The sequence below is a fragment of the Salarias fasciatus genome, chromosome 23 (genome assembly GCF_902148845.1).
Source record: "Salarias fasciatus chromosome 23, fSalaFa1.1, whole genome shotgun sequence".
In the NCBI taxonomy this organism is placed as follows: domain Eukaryota; kingdom Metazoa; phylum Chordata; class Actinopteri; order Blenniiformes; family Blenniidae; genus Salarias; species Salarias fasciatus.
In genome coordinates this window covers 23,485,695-23,498,220 of record NC_043766.1, presented here as the reverse complement: position 1 = coordinate 23,498,220, position 12,526 = coordinate 23,485,695, and the positions used below count along the sequence as shown (strand labels likewise).

General features: G+C 43.2%; 1 protein-coding gene across 3 annotated transcripts in view; it reads right to left on the bottom strand.

Moving 5' to 3' along the window:
* pip5k1ca (phosphatidylinositol-4-phosphate 5-kinase, type I, gamma a) overlaps positions 1–12,526 on the bottom strand; it is a 51,256-nt gene that overhangs the window by 8,818 nt on the left and 29,912 nt on the right. For all 3 annotated transcript variants that reach the window (XM_030082918.1, XM_030082919.1, XM_030082920.1), the window contains exons 8-15: positions 12,197–12,405; positions 9,867–9,950; positions 9,461–9,509; positions 6,684–6,768; positions 4,878–5,039; positions 4,449–4,590; positions 4,023–4,055; positions 3,645–3,764 (exon numbers count right to left, since the gene is read on the bottom strand). In XM_030082918.1, coding sequence (XP_029938778.1) covers positions 3,645–3,764; positions 4,023–4,055; positions 4,449–4,590; positions 4,878–5,039; positions 6,684–6,768; positions 9,461–9,509; positions 9,867–9,950; positions 12,197–12,405 — 884 coding nt within the window. The remainder of the gene's footprint in view (positions 1–3,644; positions 3,765–4,022; positions 4,056–4,448; positions 4,591–4,877; positions 5,040–6,683; positions 6,769–9,460; positions 9,510–9,866; positions 9,951–12,196; positions 12,406–12,526) is intronic.

Genomic DNA, 12,526 nt, shown 5'->3' with positions numbered 1-12,526 from the left:
AACACCAATAGTGCCGGCTGCTTTGCAGATTGCCCACACAGCTCTGTGAGCAACCTGGCCTTCAGGTCAAAGACACTTCCACACAGAGAAGAGAAAGACGGGGGGATCGCAGAGAGAAGTTTTGGGCTTGGAGACAATTCACTCTCCCAACTGAGCCTCCTGCGTGTTCAAATCGGGCTGACTCAGAATCATTTTAAGGCAATCAGCCTCTATGGGTTCCTAATTAATTGCATCTATGAGCTGAAAATTACAGTAGCTGCAGCTGCAATCATTAAATGTGCTGATGAACAGGACAAACTATAATGGCTGCAGATATAATTAATGCTGTTTTTTTTCATATCATGCTCAGTATATTTCACCTCAGCTCACCTCTCCTCTCCTCACCTCATCTCTTCCTCTCTACTCACGTTGTCTAAGGACAAAAGTCATGGCCCGGCTACACATCCGCTGTCAGCTACACACAGAGCCATTAATTGGGTCACTTCGCTTAAGCCACTTTCCTGTAGCGCCGCAGTTTGGTGACTGGGCTGTCGGGGAAAACCGTCTCTGAATGAGATTCAACAGCTGTGTGCGAGTGGGTGGCTGGTTGTGGTTTAGCTGCTTAAGCTCGTCGATTTGCCAGCTGGCTGTGCACTGCCGCAATCCTTCATTGTTCCGGGCCAGATCACCAACTATTAGAGAAGGATTTAGGCACATCCACACTGCTTTCTCAGTTTCAGTATATGGGCTTAGCTCCCCCAGAGTAAAAACCCGGATGCTGGCCGCTGAAGCAAAAAAGCAGACTTGGCATCTGGAGGAAGGAAAGTGATTGGCTGAATAAATGAGGGGGACAGGATCCTGGTTGCTATGCAGATAGACCGTTTTACCTCGTCTCCTCTCACCTCATTTCACCCCTTCTTCCTTCTCACTTTGGTCTCATTTACGCCTCTCCTTTTTCCCCAATACGCAGACTGTTTTTCTCTTGGAGTGCCTCGGCCTGTCTATCACACTTTCTTCTCATTATACTTTTCACTTCCAATCAGTCGACATACTTCCCGTTCCCTCGCTTCATATATGTCCATTTGTTTCAATCCACCCAGTTTTTACAACTGAAAGGTGAATTAGAGGCGGCTCAGAGGAGTCAGGTCACTGCCACTGCCCTAATCGACCCACCTTCTCTCCACCCCCAGCTCTTTTCAGACACCCCAGGCCATGTGTCTAGCCGCTGCTGTCTTAGTATCAAACCTAATTATTCAGTTGGTTTCCACCGACAGGCCCACCCTGATCCTCACTGACCTGACAGCAGTTTTTATTCAGACCTGACTGCTATATTCATGTCTGTTTGAGTCCATTAGGAGGTTAATTTGACTTTATTTTTCAGAATCCATCATAAAGTGGCTCCTGGAGCTTGGTTAAAACCCCCCCCCCCCCAAAAAAAAAAACAAACAAAACAAGCCGCCACACTGTTATCCCTAATTAAAAACCAGGTTAGGAGATGCAAAGTGTCAGGTCACTTTGGTTTTATGGGAGCAGCCTCCAGGCTTCAGGCTTCCTGGCCCACTGCCCTACTTCTACTGGCGAGGTCCCCCATCAGGGTGTCTCTGGCCCCGGCGTCTGCCTCGCAGTGCCATCTCATATAAAAAGACTCCCACACACATCCTCGCATCGCAAATTTACATGCATGTGCGCACTCTCTCATAACCTAATTACTGCAGACGTCTGCCCCACGCAGCACACGGAGCATTGGTTTGTCTCCAACGGGCGAACCCTGAGCCCAATAAACAAATGGGTTAAGCAGCTTTCGGAGAATCTGTGCGTGCTCTGCTGAAAGCTTTGTGCTTGTGTGTTTCCGAAACAGGTTAGGGTGAGCGTAGCAACTGGCCGAGCGCAGGTGAGATGATGGCAGCTGGTTATTTATGGCAAAGTGTCAAAGTGAGTCACTAGATGATTGCGGTCACAAGGGACTCAATGCCGCCTCTGCAGCTTATTGTCCTGTCTGGTCCCTAATATAAAGCAGATGCCTCTTTTTGTCATTGTTTGCAGTGAAAAGGACACAGGACAGCAGTGTGTGTGTGTGTGTGTGTGTGTGTGTGTGTGTGAGTGTGAGACACTTTCATTACTTATGCTCTGTTTGGTTTTATACTGACAAACTCTTAACCGCTTGAGGTTGAGCCAAATATGGGAAAACAGAGGGGGGATACAGAGACAAAGTTCTTCTTAGTATGAAAGATAAAAATAGTTGTTGGTTTCTTAACCTCTGGAACAACCAGATTTGTCCAAACCCCAAATTTAATCTTCTTTTTAGCAGTTGTACAGTTCGACCTTCATTTTAGTGTAACTATTTTTGAAAGTGCCACTTATCAAAAAAAAGAAGCGTCTCTCACCGTATGATGGCACAACATTTAGGCAGTGAAGCCAATAAATGAGTCCATCTCGACTTCAGCGATGAACTTATGAGGTGACATTTCACACAAATGAGCCAACGCAGTAAATTAGTCACCGTGTCCACTGAATCATGTTTTATTTTGAGGATATTTCACCCAGCTAGGTTTCCGTGAAAACACGGGACACACCTAACGTCTGGCTTATGTGAACAGATTTGTGTTCAAGTTTCCTATTTATTAAAGTGTAGCATCAGAATAATGGAATAATGCAGTTTTCTGTGCATCATTCAGAATCACTTTACATATAAAAACAAATGTTGTATATTACTTATTAAGGAAAGAGTTATGGAAAAATAAGAGCTATTTTTTTCTGGTGAAATTAAATAAATCAAAACAAACTGTAAACCAGATGAAACTAATGAAAATCACTGACATTCTGTGCAAAATCCTTGGTGACAGTTTTACTGGAGGCCAGTCTGAAGTCAAACACTGTATCCTTTTCCTCAAAAACCCCAAGAGCTTCACCTTAACACTAATTCTCGTTCTGTTCAGAACACACTTCTGTGTCCGACCTCAGTCACTGAAGACACTGAGACGTGTAAAAATCAACAAAAACACATTAAATGCAAAAGTACCTTCTAATTTGTCCCCTAGCACTGAACATCTGAATGCAGTGATGTAGTGGAGGCTAACGACATTTATGCAAGAGGACCAAATCCAGATTATGAGGGTGGGGTGGAGGGGGGGGGGGGGGGGGGGGGGGGGGGGGGGGTGGAGGAGGAGCCATCTTCTTCATGTATTTGTGTTAAAACCTTATTGAGAAAAAAATATATTCATCTATATCCAATATTGCCTTTTTGAGGGGAAAAAAAAAGATTGATATGATTTTTGGGCCATATGGTCCAGCCCAATGCCCACTATTGCATCACAACACTATAAAAACAGCATAAATACTTGTGTAGCTTGAGAGGTGACAGGAAACATAAGGCTGAACAGAATCGCTGAGGTAAAGATGACTTTAGGCTGTAAATGGGAAACATTTGGCAACTAAGCTAAGATTATTCTGGCATCCCTGATCTAAATCGGAGTAATCGTCAGAATTTCATGTCAGAATAAAAGACAACAATTTTTCAATGCATCAAAACAGCAAAAGACTTTTCTGAGAAACTCAGAAACTCCTTTTCGTTATTAAATAACCTACAATGCCTGATCAGCACTGTGGGAGTCACTGCATTACTGGAAAATTGCAAGCCAGTGATTTTTTTTTTTAATTATTGGTACCTGGTTTCGAGTGAAGGCTGTGGAACAGAGATGGTGGGCTCGCTGTCGGGTCTCTTCAACTCCACCTCAACTGTGATGGTCTGCTGGTCCTCCTCACGCACACGCATTTCCTCCTGGGTCCTAAACACAAACAGCCACACATAAAATAAACAGTCGCACATGACCGAGCGGAAATGAAACACCAAAAAATCACACAGCCACAACTTTACTCCAAGAAGAAAGGAGCCCACTTATAAACACCCCGACTTCACATTTTCTCAGCCAGCCACCCGCCACACCCAGAAATGTTCAACGCTGTAAAAACACGGAGCTCGCAAGTGTGAAAACTTTTAAAACAGCGCAGCTCATGAAGGTTTATGATTCATGTTCTCCGCTCACCTTCCGTCGTGGCTGAGCGACTGGGTGTGCCTCCTGCAAACAGAGGAAACACTGTCAGCTCTGCAGAAGAGCCGGAGCAGCTTCCAACATGTCCAAAAAAGCAACGACAGACACTAATGAGAGAAGCCCGAGTTTAGACATGAAGGCGTTTGATGAAAAACCACCTCACACCAAGAGATGACACTTCATCTCATTAGAGAGGAATTAACTACATGTGGCTTTTCATTCTCGACCGTGACTCAAACAGCCATCAGGTGTGAATTTTATTCAGGTCTCAGTTGGAACAATATCTGTCAGCTGATATAAAATATACAGATTTATTTCAGATGCCATCATCAGAAATAGATGCTCTGCTTGACTGTGGGTTTTGAAGTGTGTGTGTGTGTGTGTGTGTGTTTGTGTTTGTGTTTGTGTGTGCGTCAGTACCTGTAGCGGGGGTGTTCAGCTGTGTCAGAGGGAGATCTCTCTGGGATGGACAAAGAGGTGGTTGAGGAGAGCGTGGTGGCAATGGATGCTGTGGTGGCCTCCTCGAACGACGGCGGAGTACACGGGAGAAGATCGGGGCGTCCTGGTGGGAAAAAAAATACAAGCATTAATATCAGATATCTTTTTTTTCCCACACTGGTTGCGCTGTTGTTATAACTATGAATGAAGGATATTATAATGCTTTTTGACTGAGTCCGTATAAATCTAGTTTGAGGGACATTTCACTGAAACAGTTTAAAGTGCAGGACGATCCACAGCAGCACAGAACATGGAAACATCAGCCGTGGACGCTGCTTCAGTCTGATCTGCCTCTGCCTGTCTTTCTTAGTTTATGTCACTGCGCTCCGATGCCGCGCGTTATGTAAATACCCTCATCCTCCAGCGTGGGGAAGCTGCGAGCTCCTCTCAGGTCGTAGATGTTCTCGTCTCTCTCAGATGGCAGCTGGCTGGCGGACCAGGCTGCTCCGGGACCGCCACATTTGGGCACCGTCAGGGACACGCGACCCTTCTTGGATGGAGACGACTTCAGAGCTGCGGGAAAAGAAATATTATGTCACTCAGCAGAAAGAGAGAGATCACACAGAAAATCATTTTGACAATGGTTAAGAATTAAATCTCACGCTGCATCATGAGCAGTAAGATTTGGTTGAAGGCTGGGGTAAATATTTTTTCACAATGCGGTGAAATGGTGTTACAAGCGTCACCAGTTATCTGCACTACACACTTAAAAGAAAACTCTTCAAACATTTTGAAGGTCGCTGGCTGGATTTCAGATGGGGTAAACTAGCACCACCACTTTAGCTGATATGAGACGCGCTGATTAACACTTCGACTGTTTGGATGCCTGTTTGGAAATGGATGATCAATCAAACCTAATGAAACTCATAACTATCTGACCAGATATTCCACTGATGACTGCAAATGTAGCTTCTTGTTCATTTGTTTTTGAAGGTGCATTAAGGAGTTTTACACTTTAAAAATACTTATTTTCCACCATAAATATGTTGCAAGTATTCAATGATGTGCACAATGTGCCCTGACATATTCACTGCAAGTACTGCTAACAGTGCTAACTTGTCGCTTGAATAGTTGCAGTGCCGGTCCGGCAATTTGTATTTCTTGGGGAGAATTTGAGAGGATGTGACGTAATGCACTCTCCCGCTGACCTGATTTCCTTAAGTTTCGTTTTGTCCGCCATTACTCCTCCAGATGCTTAGCGAGCAACAACTGAGCAGTATTGAGGATGGATCTTCCAGAAAGTAAGAAAAGACCGGCTTCTAGCACTGCCACAACTCCAGCACAGACCCCACCAGGCAAAAGAAACTTAAAGGTTACTTTGAGCGCTACTAAAAGAGCGAGGAAGGAGTTCCCCTCCTCCGTGCACGTACATGGACGCAAGCCACAGGCACGAGCGTTTCACTAAACTGCAGTTCAATCCCTGATTTTCTTGTCAAATTCCTGAATTTTGCACTTGTTGGTGTTTCGCAAAGAAGCATTTTTCTTGCTCACTTTCTTTTGTTTTTCACTGACATATAGAAAAGAGAAATAAAAGCAGTAAAAACATACTACTGCAACTTCAAAAAATATTTTCTGTGTTTACATTGGTGATGTGCAGTCCAGTCAGATCACCATGGGTTAGAATGAAATAATTTTGAACTTTCTGCTTTGAGGAGACTGATAATTTGGTGCTGTTGATGTTGACATAAAACGCAAATAAAGAGAAAAAAATAAGTTTAATGGTGAAACGGTGAAAGGTCAGTTCACCCCACTGCAGCAGAATATCAGGGCCGTGTGTCGGTGTATGAATCCGTGTCAGTGTGCAGGATCGCAGACAGTTAACACGCATCAATGTCCAGAAAAGCCCCATTAAAACACGACAGTTTAAACTCTGAGCTAATACATGTATCCATGTCTCTATTTTAAAGCCTCACACCAACACACCTCTGTTCACCAGTGAGGTTTTTGAACAGCGATGACATAACGAGCTGCCTTCCTTTCATCTGACATGAAACAGCACCTAATAAGGCTTTTAGCGGCTGGATCTGACTTCCCCCCCCATCATGGCTCCGCAGTAAATGAGACAGAAGCTTGGCGTCTGACATGAGTGTCTGTGTCTCTTCCCACACGGCGCCGTCTGACTATGTAAGGCAGTGCACTGATGTAAAATGAACTCACAGGAGCTCTTCTTGAAAACCGTGCTGCTCATGAACTTCAAGAACCTGTCGGCGTAGAAGCCCGGCCGGTGGACCGACACGGTGTCCTGAAGCGGGGAGAGAGAGGCAGATAGAGAGAGAGAGACAGACGGATGGATTAATGAGACAAATGGTGCATGAGTAAAATGGTTAAACTAGTGCTTACAGCACGTTAAACTGGAAATACTTCAGTCTGAGTGGAACCACTCCACTGATCAACACATGCAAATGCAGCAACAGACGCTCGAAACGCAGTCAGACGAGGCTACAGACAAGTCTCTTCATTATTCATGCTGCAGCAGACTGAGACAACACTGCCAGCAGACTGACAGATGACACTTGGTGTTTGGTTTAGAATGGCAGAGGACAGGAGGGGTGGAGGAGACCGGGGAAGTGGAGGGACACCCTCTTGGTTTTTTTAGCTCTCTGCCTCAGAGTTTCTCAACATCTCCTTCATCAGTTGTGTGTAACATGGTAAGAGTGTGGAGCATACATTATCGTCAGCAGCAGTGACGCACGGGAGGCTGTTCGCTCCCTCACACACATCTCGTGTACGAGTGTGTCAAAGAGTGGGAGGGAGGAGTGAATAAGGAGGGTGGGGAGGGAGGGAGACTGATAGGGACGCTTCCAACTGGAGAGCGGGAGCGTAAAGACACACAGCGTGAACTTCCGAGTGGATGAAAAGACGGACGGGGATTGGACGGGGATGGTGAGAGCTCTCCAAGCATCTCGGGGAGGTAAAAATCAGAGACGCACAAAAGGTCATGCTTGTCAAATACAAGAAAGCAATATAATCCGAGCAAAGCTTTCAGTCACTCTGCTCCCAAACTGTGGAGCTGAATCTCATCCAGCGTCTGCAGCACCTACTGTCTTCCCCTCCTCAAACCCAATACTAAACTCAGCAGTTTTAGATTGCTTCCGTCCATTAACATGACAACAAATAGCAGACAGCTCAGAGGGCTGATTGAAAAACCCTGGTTTACATACGTGAGTCCATTAGTGAGTGTGCATAGTGACAGTAGACATTTCAAAACATCTGGTTTTATGTTGTCGACCATGAGCTTCGCTTTAGCTGTCTTGATGTGGGAGCTAAAGGATATGAAGAGTTTTTATATGTTTTACTTTTTTAGGTTAGTTTTTTCAGCACTTTAAGGGTCTATTAAAAAAACATCAATGGATGTTAAAGGTGTAATACAGGATTTTCTATTTGCTTTGAGTTCCGGGTGGCTCATCAAAATAACTGGTGGGTCTGTTTGTCAATCATTTTGACGAACTGCTTTCATAAAGCCGTTGTACGTGCTCGCTGCCAATAAGGTTCTACTTATTGCGCATGCGCATTCAGAGTGTTTATGTAGCCCGTGAGCTTCGGTTTCAGCTAGTATTTACCAATGGCGAGTCTGACATAATGAAACTGTAACTGTTTCGGAAAATAAGCTTAATGAGCGAGGCCGATCGCACAAACTGCAAACAGAGCCGTGCACGCCCGGAGAAGATGAGCTCGCGCTCGCACGCTTCCGCCATTGATAGGCGTTTCCTCTGGAGAAGCAGTACAGCAGGTAGGATGGTCTGGCGCATGCGTGTTTTTCATAAAGCGAGTAACAGACGTTTGGCTTCGTCTTTTTGAGAAAATCCTACATTACACCTTTGAATAGCATGACCAGTTAACACTTCAATGCATGTTAAGATACATATGCATTTGTTTATTTGAAAAGCCGGAAGCTCACTGACTCCACCATGGGACAGTGGTTTCTTATCCACTTTATTTGCTGCTCAAAAATGTCCATAAATATCTCTCCAACAGACATGCCAGAAGTAACGCACTGCATTTCAGCACACGATAAATGGGAGCAGAAGTTGTTTGTTCATTCAATGTTGAGAAAAAAAGCGTTTCACACTTTGGAAAAATTAGAAATCAGTCCTGACGCTGGACACATGTCACGACAGTGTCGCCACATTAAAATAAGTACAGCTACGGATGGTACATGCGCACATACTGAATGCAAAGTATGAAGTTTTTCAGGAGAATTGTGTAAAATAAAATTGTACTGGTGGTATTTTGTTTCGAATGTGTCAGAGAAAACGTATTAAAATTCACTGTGTAATTTACCAGCTACAAGTCTTCTTGGTTGTGGTTCTGTTTGTTTATGAAAGAACGCAGAGCTCAGATAATGCAGGGTCAATATATCACTGATGAAATGTTTCGAAGGTTTTAAATTGGTAAAATTAACATAAAGGCGTCTCTGAAGGGAAAGTCGTCTGAATTTTTTTGTTTACTGAAAATCAACACTCAACCTCTGAATACAAATCTGGAAAAACAGCAAGAACAATTTCTCAGCTTCACAAAATAGTCTATTAAATTGATTAACTTTAAGTGAAGCTAAGCAAAAGCTCATCTTCATGACAGTGAAAGGAAAACAGGGATTAATGTTTATGGAATTAACAAATACATTAAAATATTGCCTCTATTATAACACTGTAGTTGTTGATATGCATGTAATTAATATCTGAGTAATCCATAGCTGTTCCTAAAGCTGGCTTCTAATAAGCTTTAACAAATAAGTACACAGACACGCACACACACACACACGCAAGACAGAACAGACTACCAAACCAAAAATGCTTTTCTGAGATTTATAATCCTGAAAGTTCTAAAAAAAAAAAAAAAAGAAAAGAAAACAATGGAAAGGAGAACAAGTTCAACTCTGATTTGTTCGTGTATTTGAATCCTGTGTGTCCAGAAGAAAGCTATAAAAAACTCACCCCATCATGAACCAAAGCCTTCCACGTGTGCTCCAGTTTCTTGATTAGTCTGCAGAAACCAATACAAGACGCATATTACGTGTCGTTAAACATTACTCATTTAATGGAGTGAGACGCAAAAATGCATATGCAACAAGCCTGCAGGCTAAGAGTCCTAAATGTGCCGTCTGAGGCGAGTGAGCTGTAAACATGGTCCGCTGCGGTAGGAGGATGGAGAGGTGTGCATGTATAGAACGATTCCTTTTCACTTAGTCTTAGAAAAATGTAAAATGCAACTCAAAATATTTTGCAACTACACATGTCTTGCTCAAAACAAGGATTGGCGGTGGTGAAATGACACTGTCTTTTTAAGCATGCAGTCTGGCTGGCGATGGTCTGATAGTGAAGATCGATCTGTGATAATCACCTGTAAGATTGCAAGATGTCGATGATTCCTATGAAGAGAAGCAGCCTCTCCCCTCTCCCATTGACAGCTGGGATGCCACCCATCCTAAAATGAGAAGGGTCATAAAACAGAAACAGAAAACTGTATCATTAATTCTGAGCCAAACATACTAAATGACTCTGGATGTCAAGAAAAGAGCTGAAAGGAGTGTGAAGTGTATGAAAACATCTGCAGTCAACTCCACGTCAGAAAACATCCTTTTCAAGGTTCACAGTGAGATACACATGTGGAGCCAATTTCAACCCAGAAAATCTTGATTTTGATTGATAAATTTGGTGGCAGTGTCAATATTATTATTATTAGTTTTTTTTTTTTTGGATTACACTACAGATACAAAATGTATTTGTCAATTCACAAAACAAGTAAATATCTATGCACTAACCTTTCCTGCACATTCACAGTAACATTGTTTCTAATAGAGAATATATTTATTATCATGAAGCTGCTACAGTCGGTAAAACTGGATTTAGTGAAGTAGCTACAAACAGCCCTACTGGACCCTGAGTGGGCCATAACATCAACTTATTAACCTATTAACAGCATAACTTCAAACATTTATCTGTAATTTAGTGCAAAAATATATGCATGTTTTTGTTTCTCAGCATTTAATTCAACCACCTTTCAAAAAACATGTAAAAATTCTATTTTTTTATTTATTTATTTATTTTTTTAAGTGATTTGAGGACAAAAATGTCCTCAACTGGTGGCTTGTATTTTTAATTTTGCTGAAGTTAAAAAGTGTAAGACTTGTAATTAATCTGGCTCTTTAAATTTGACGAAATATCTGAAATTATGTCCCACAGAGAGTTTTTCTTCAGGCTGATGCTTGCCAAAGCTCGTCACTTCTGCAGGATGTTTCTGCAGCCTCCGGCAAGTTTTCACAAAGTCACCCTCTCAGTTTGGCTTCGATGTTGATGCTGCTTCATCAGCAACAAGGTGGCAAATAATGTTCACGGCTGCATGACTGATCTCTGTTTGTCTGCCAAAACACTTAATCTCAGATAAGAAATGAGGAGCAACAGTAATTTCAAGCCTTTCTTTAGTCCCCTTCACAGGCTGGATGGGACCTCTGTAGTGGGCTGACTTTTGCCATTGAGCAACTTGTTTGACACCTCTGTGGTATAATATGTGGTTTTGTTTTTCAAAGGTTACTTTATATCAGGCAAAACCCCATCAATCCCACACTGCTGTCTCCCAATAACTTTAATTTAATGAAGTGTTATACCTGAGCTGCTGGCTTTCAAACCAGCTATCTGTAATCTCATAACCACACCGTGTTCCTGGTACGGTGGAGGTGCCGAAGCTCTTGCAGTACATTATGAAGTGATGACAGACAGTGTGGTATAATTTGATTTTGTTCTCCGAACCTTTAATAATGTAGCTACCAGTAGCTTGAATTCTTCGAAGCTCGCTGGAAAGGCAGGACACTACTGTTGATCTACACAGAAAATTAGGGTTCATGCTCCCACAGAGGAACTACTTTCACATTCTCACTGAAAGCAAATATATTTAATTTTGCAGTCTTACTACTTTTTCATTAAGCTGTCTTACTGACCTGGTATATAACAGCAAATCTCTGCTGACAGAAAGCAGACTTTATAGAATCCCCTTGGTGGAATTATTTCCCTATGTTTAAATTATTCCATTCATAGTAAACCTTGGTGACTCATACCAAGAGCAATGGGCGGCCATAGTGCAGCGCCTCATGAGCTTCTGGGAGTTTAAGGGCTTAAACTCACAGTGGCAACCTGTTGGCAGTGTAAATCGAACCTGCAACCCTCGCTATGTCATAACTGCTTCCACAGCCCAAAGTGGATCTTCAGTACTGCTTTCAGTAAGTAATTTACAGTTGACGTTTACATGCAGTAGTTTCTCATGATGGTTGCTCTTGTTGTCTGCAAAATTTGAAATTCTAGGCTGAATTTACCTCCAAATGTTACACCTTGGGATGGTGGAAATTTAACTACTGAACTCATTTAAGACGGTTTAGTATTGCATGGTATCGACAGATGAATCTGAAAGGCTTTGAGTAAGAAGAGCAGGAACTGCAGAGGTAGACTGAAGTGCAACAACTGAAACCCGCAGATCTTAATCGCAAGAGGTGAAAGCAGCTGAATATATTCCAGTAAATAAATGTACCTATTGGTAATTCATTTTCCACTTTGTCATTATTATTATTATTATTGCGAGTCTGAGTAATGCACCGGCCATTATTCTTTCTTTGCAGCGGTCACATTTATCGCTTTTTGCTCTTTGGTCGACAGCCTCCTCGTTTGTCTGGCTTAACTCACGTGTCGTCAGTATCGATGGACCCTCCGCAGGCGGCTCCTCCCTGGATTGACTCCATGGCAGTGGAATACAGGGCCTTCTGCTGGGCCACGGGTCTCTTCTCGTCGTTTTCGCCCTGGGAGCCCTCCATCTGCCTCTCCCTCTCCGATTGGTCCATGTTGTGAACCCCGAGCAGCAGGCTGTAGTCCATGATCTTAAAGCTCTCCAGCACCTGAGAGCAGAACGCACGCGGATGGTCGGACGTGTACATCGACTGACCGCCGTGATAAATAAATCTGACCGAGAGCGTGCGCTTGGAGTCGGCGTCGGAGGGAAATCACATCCATAGGTGA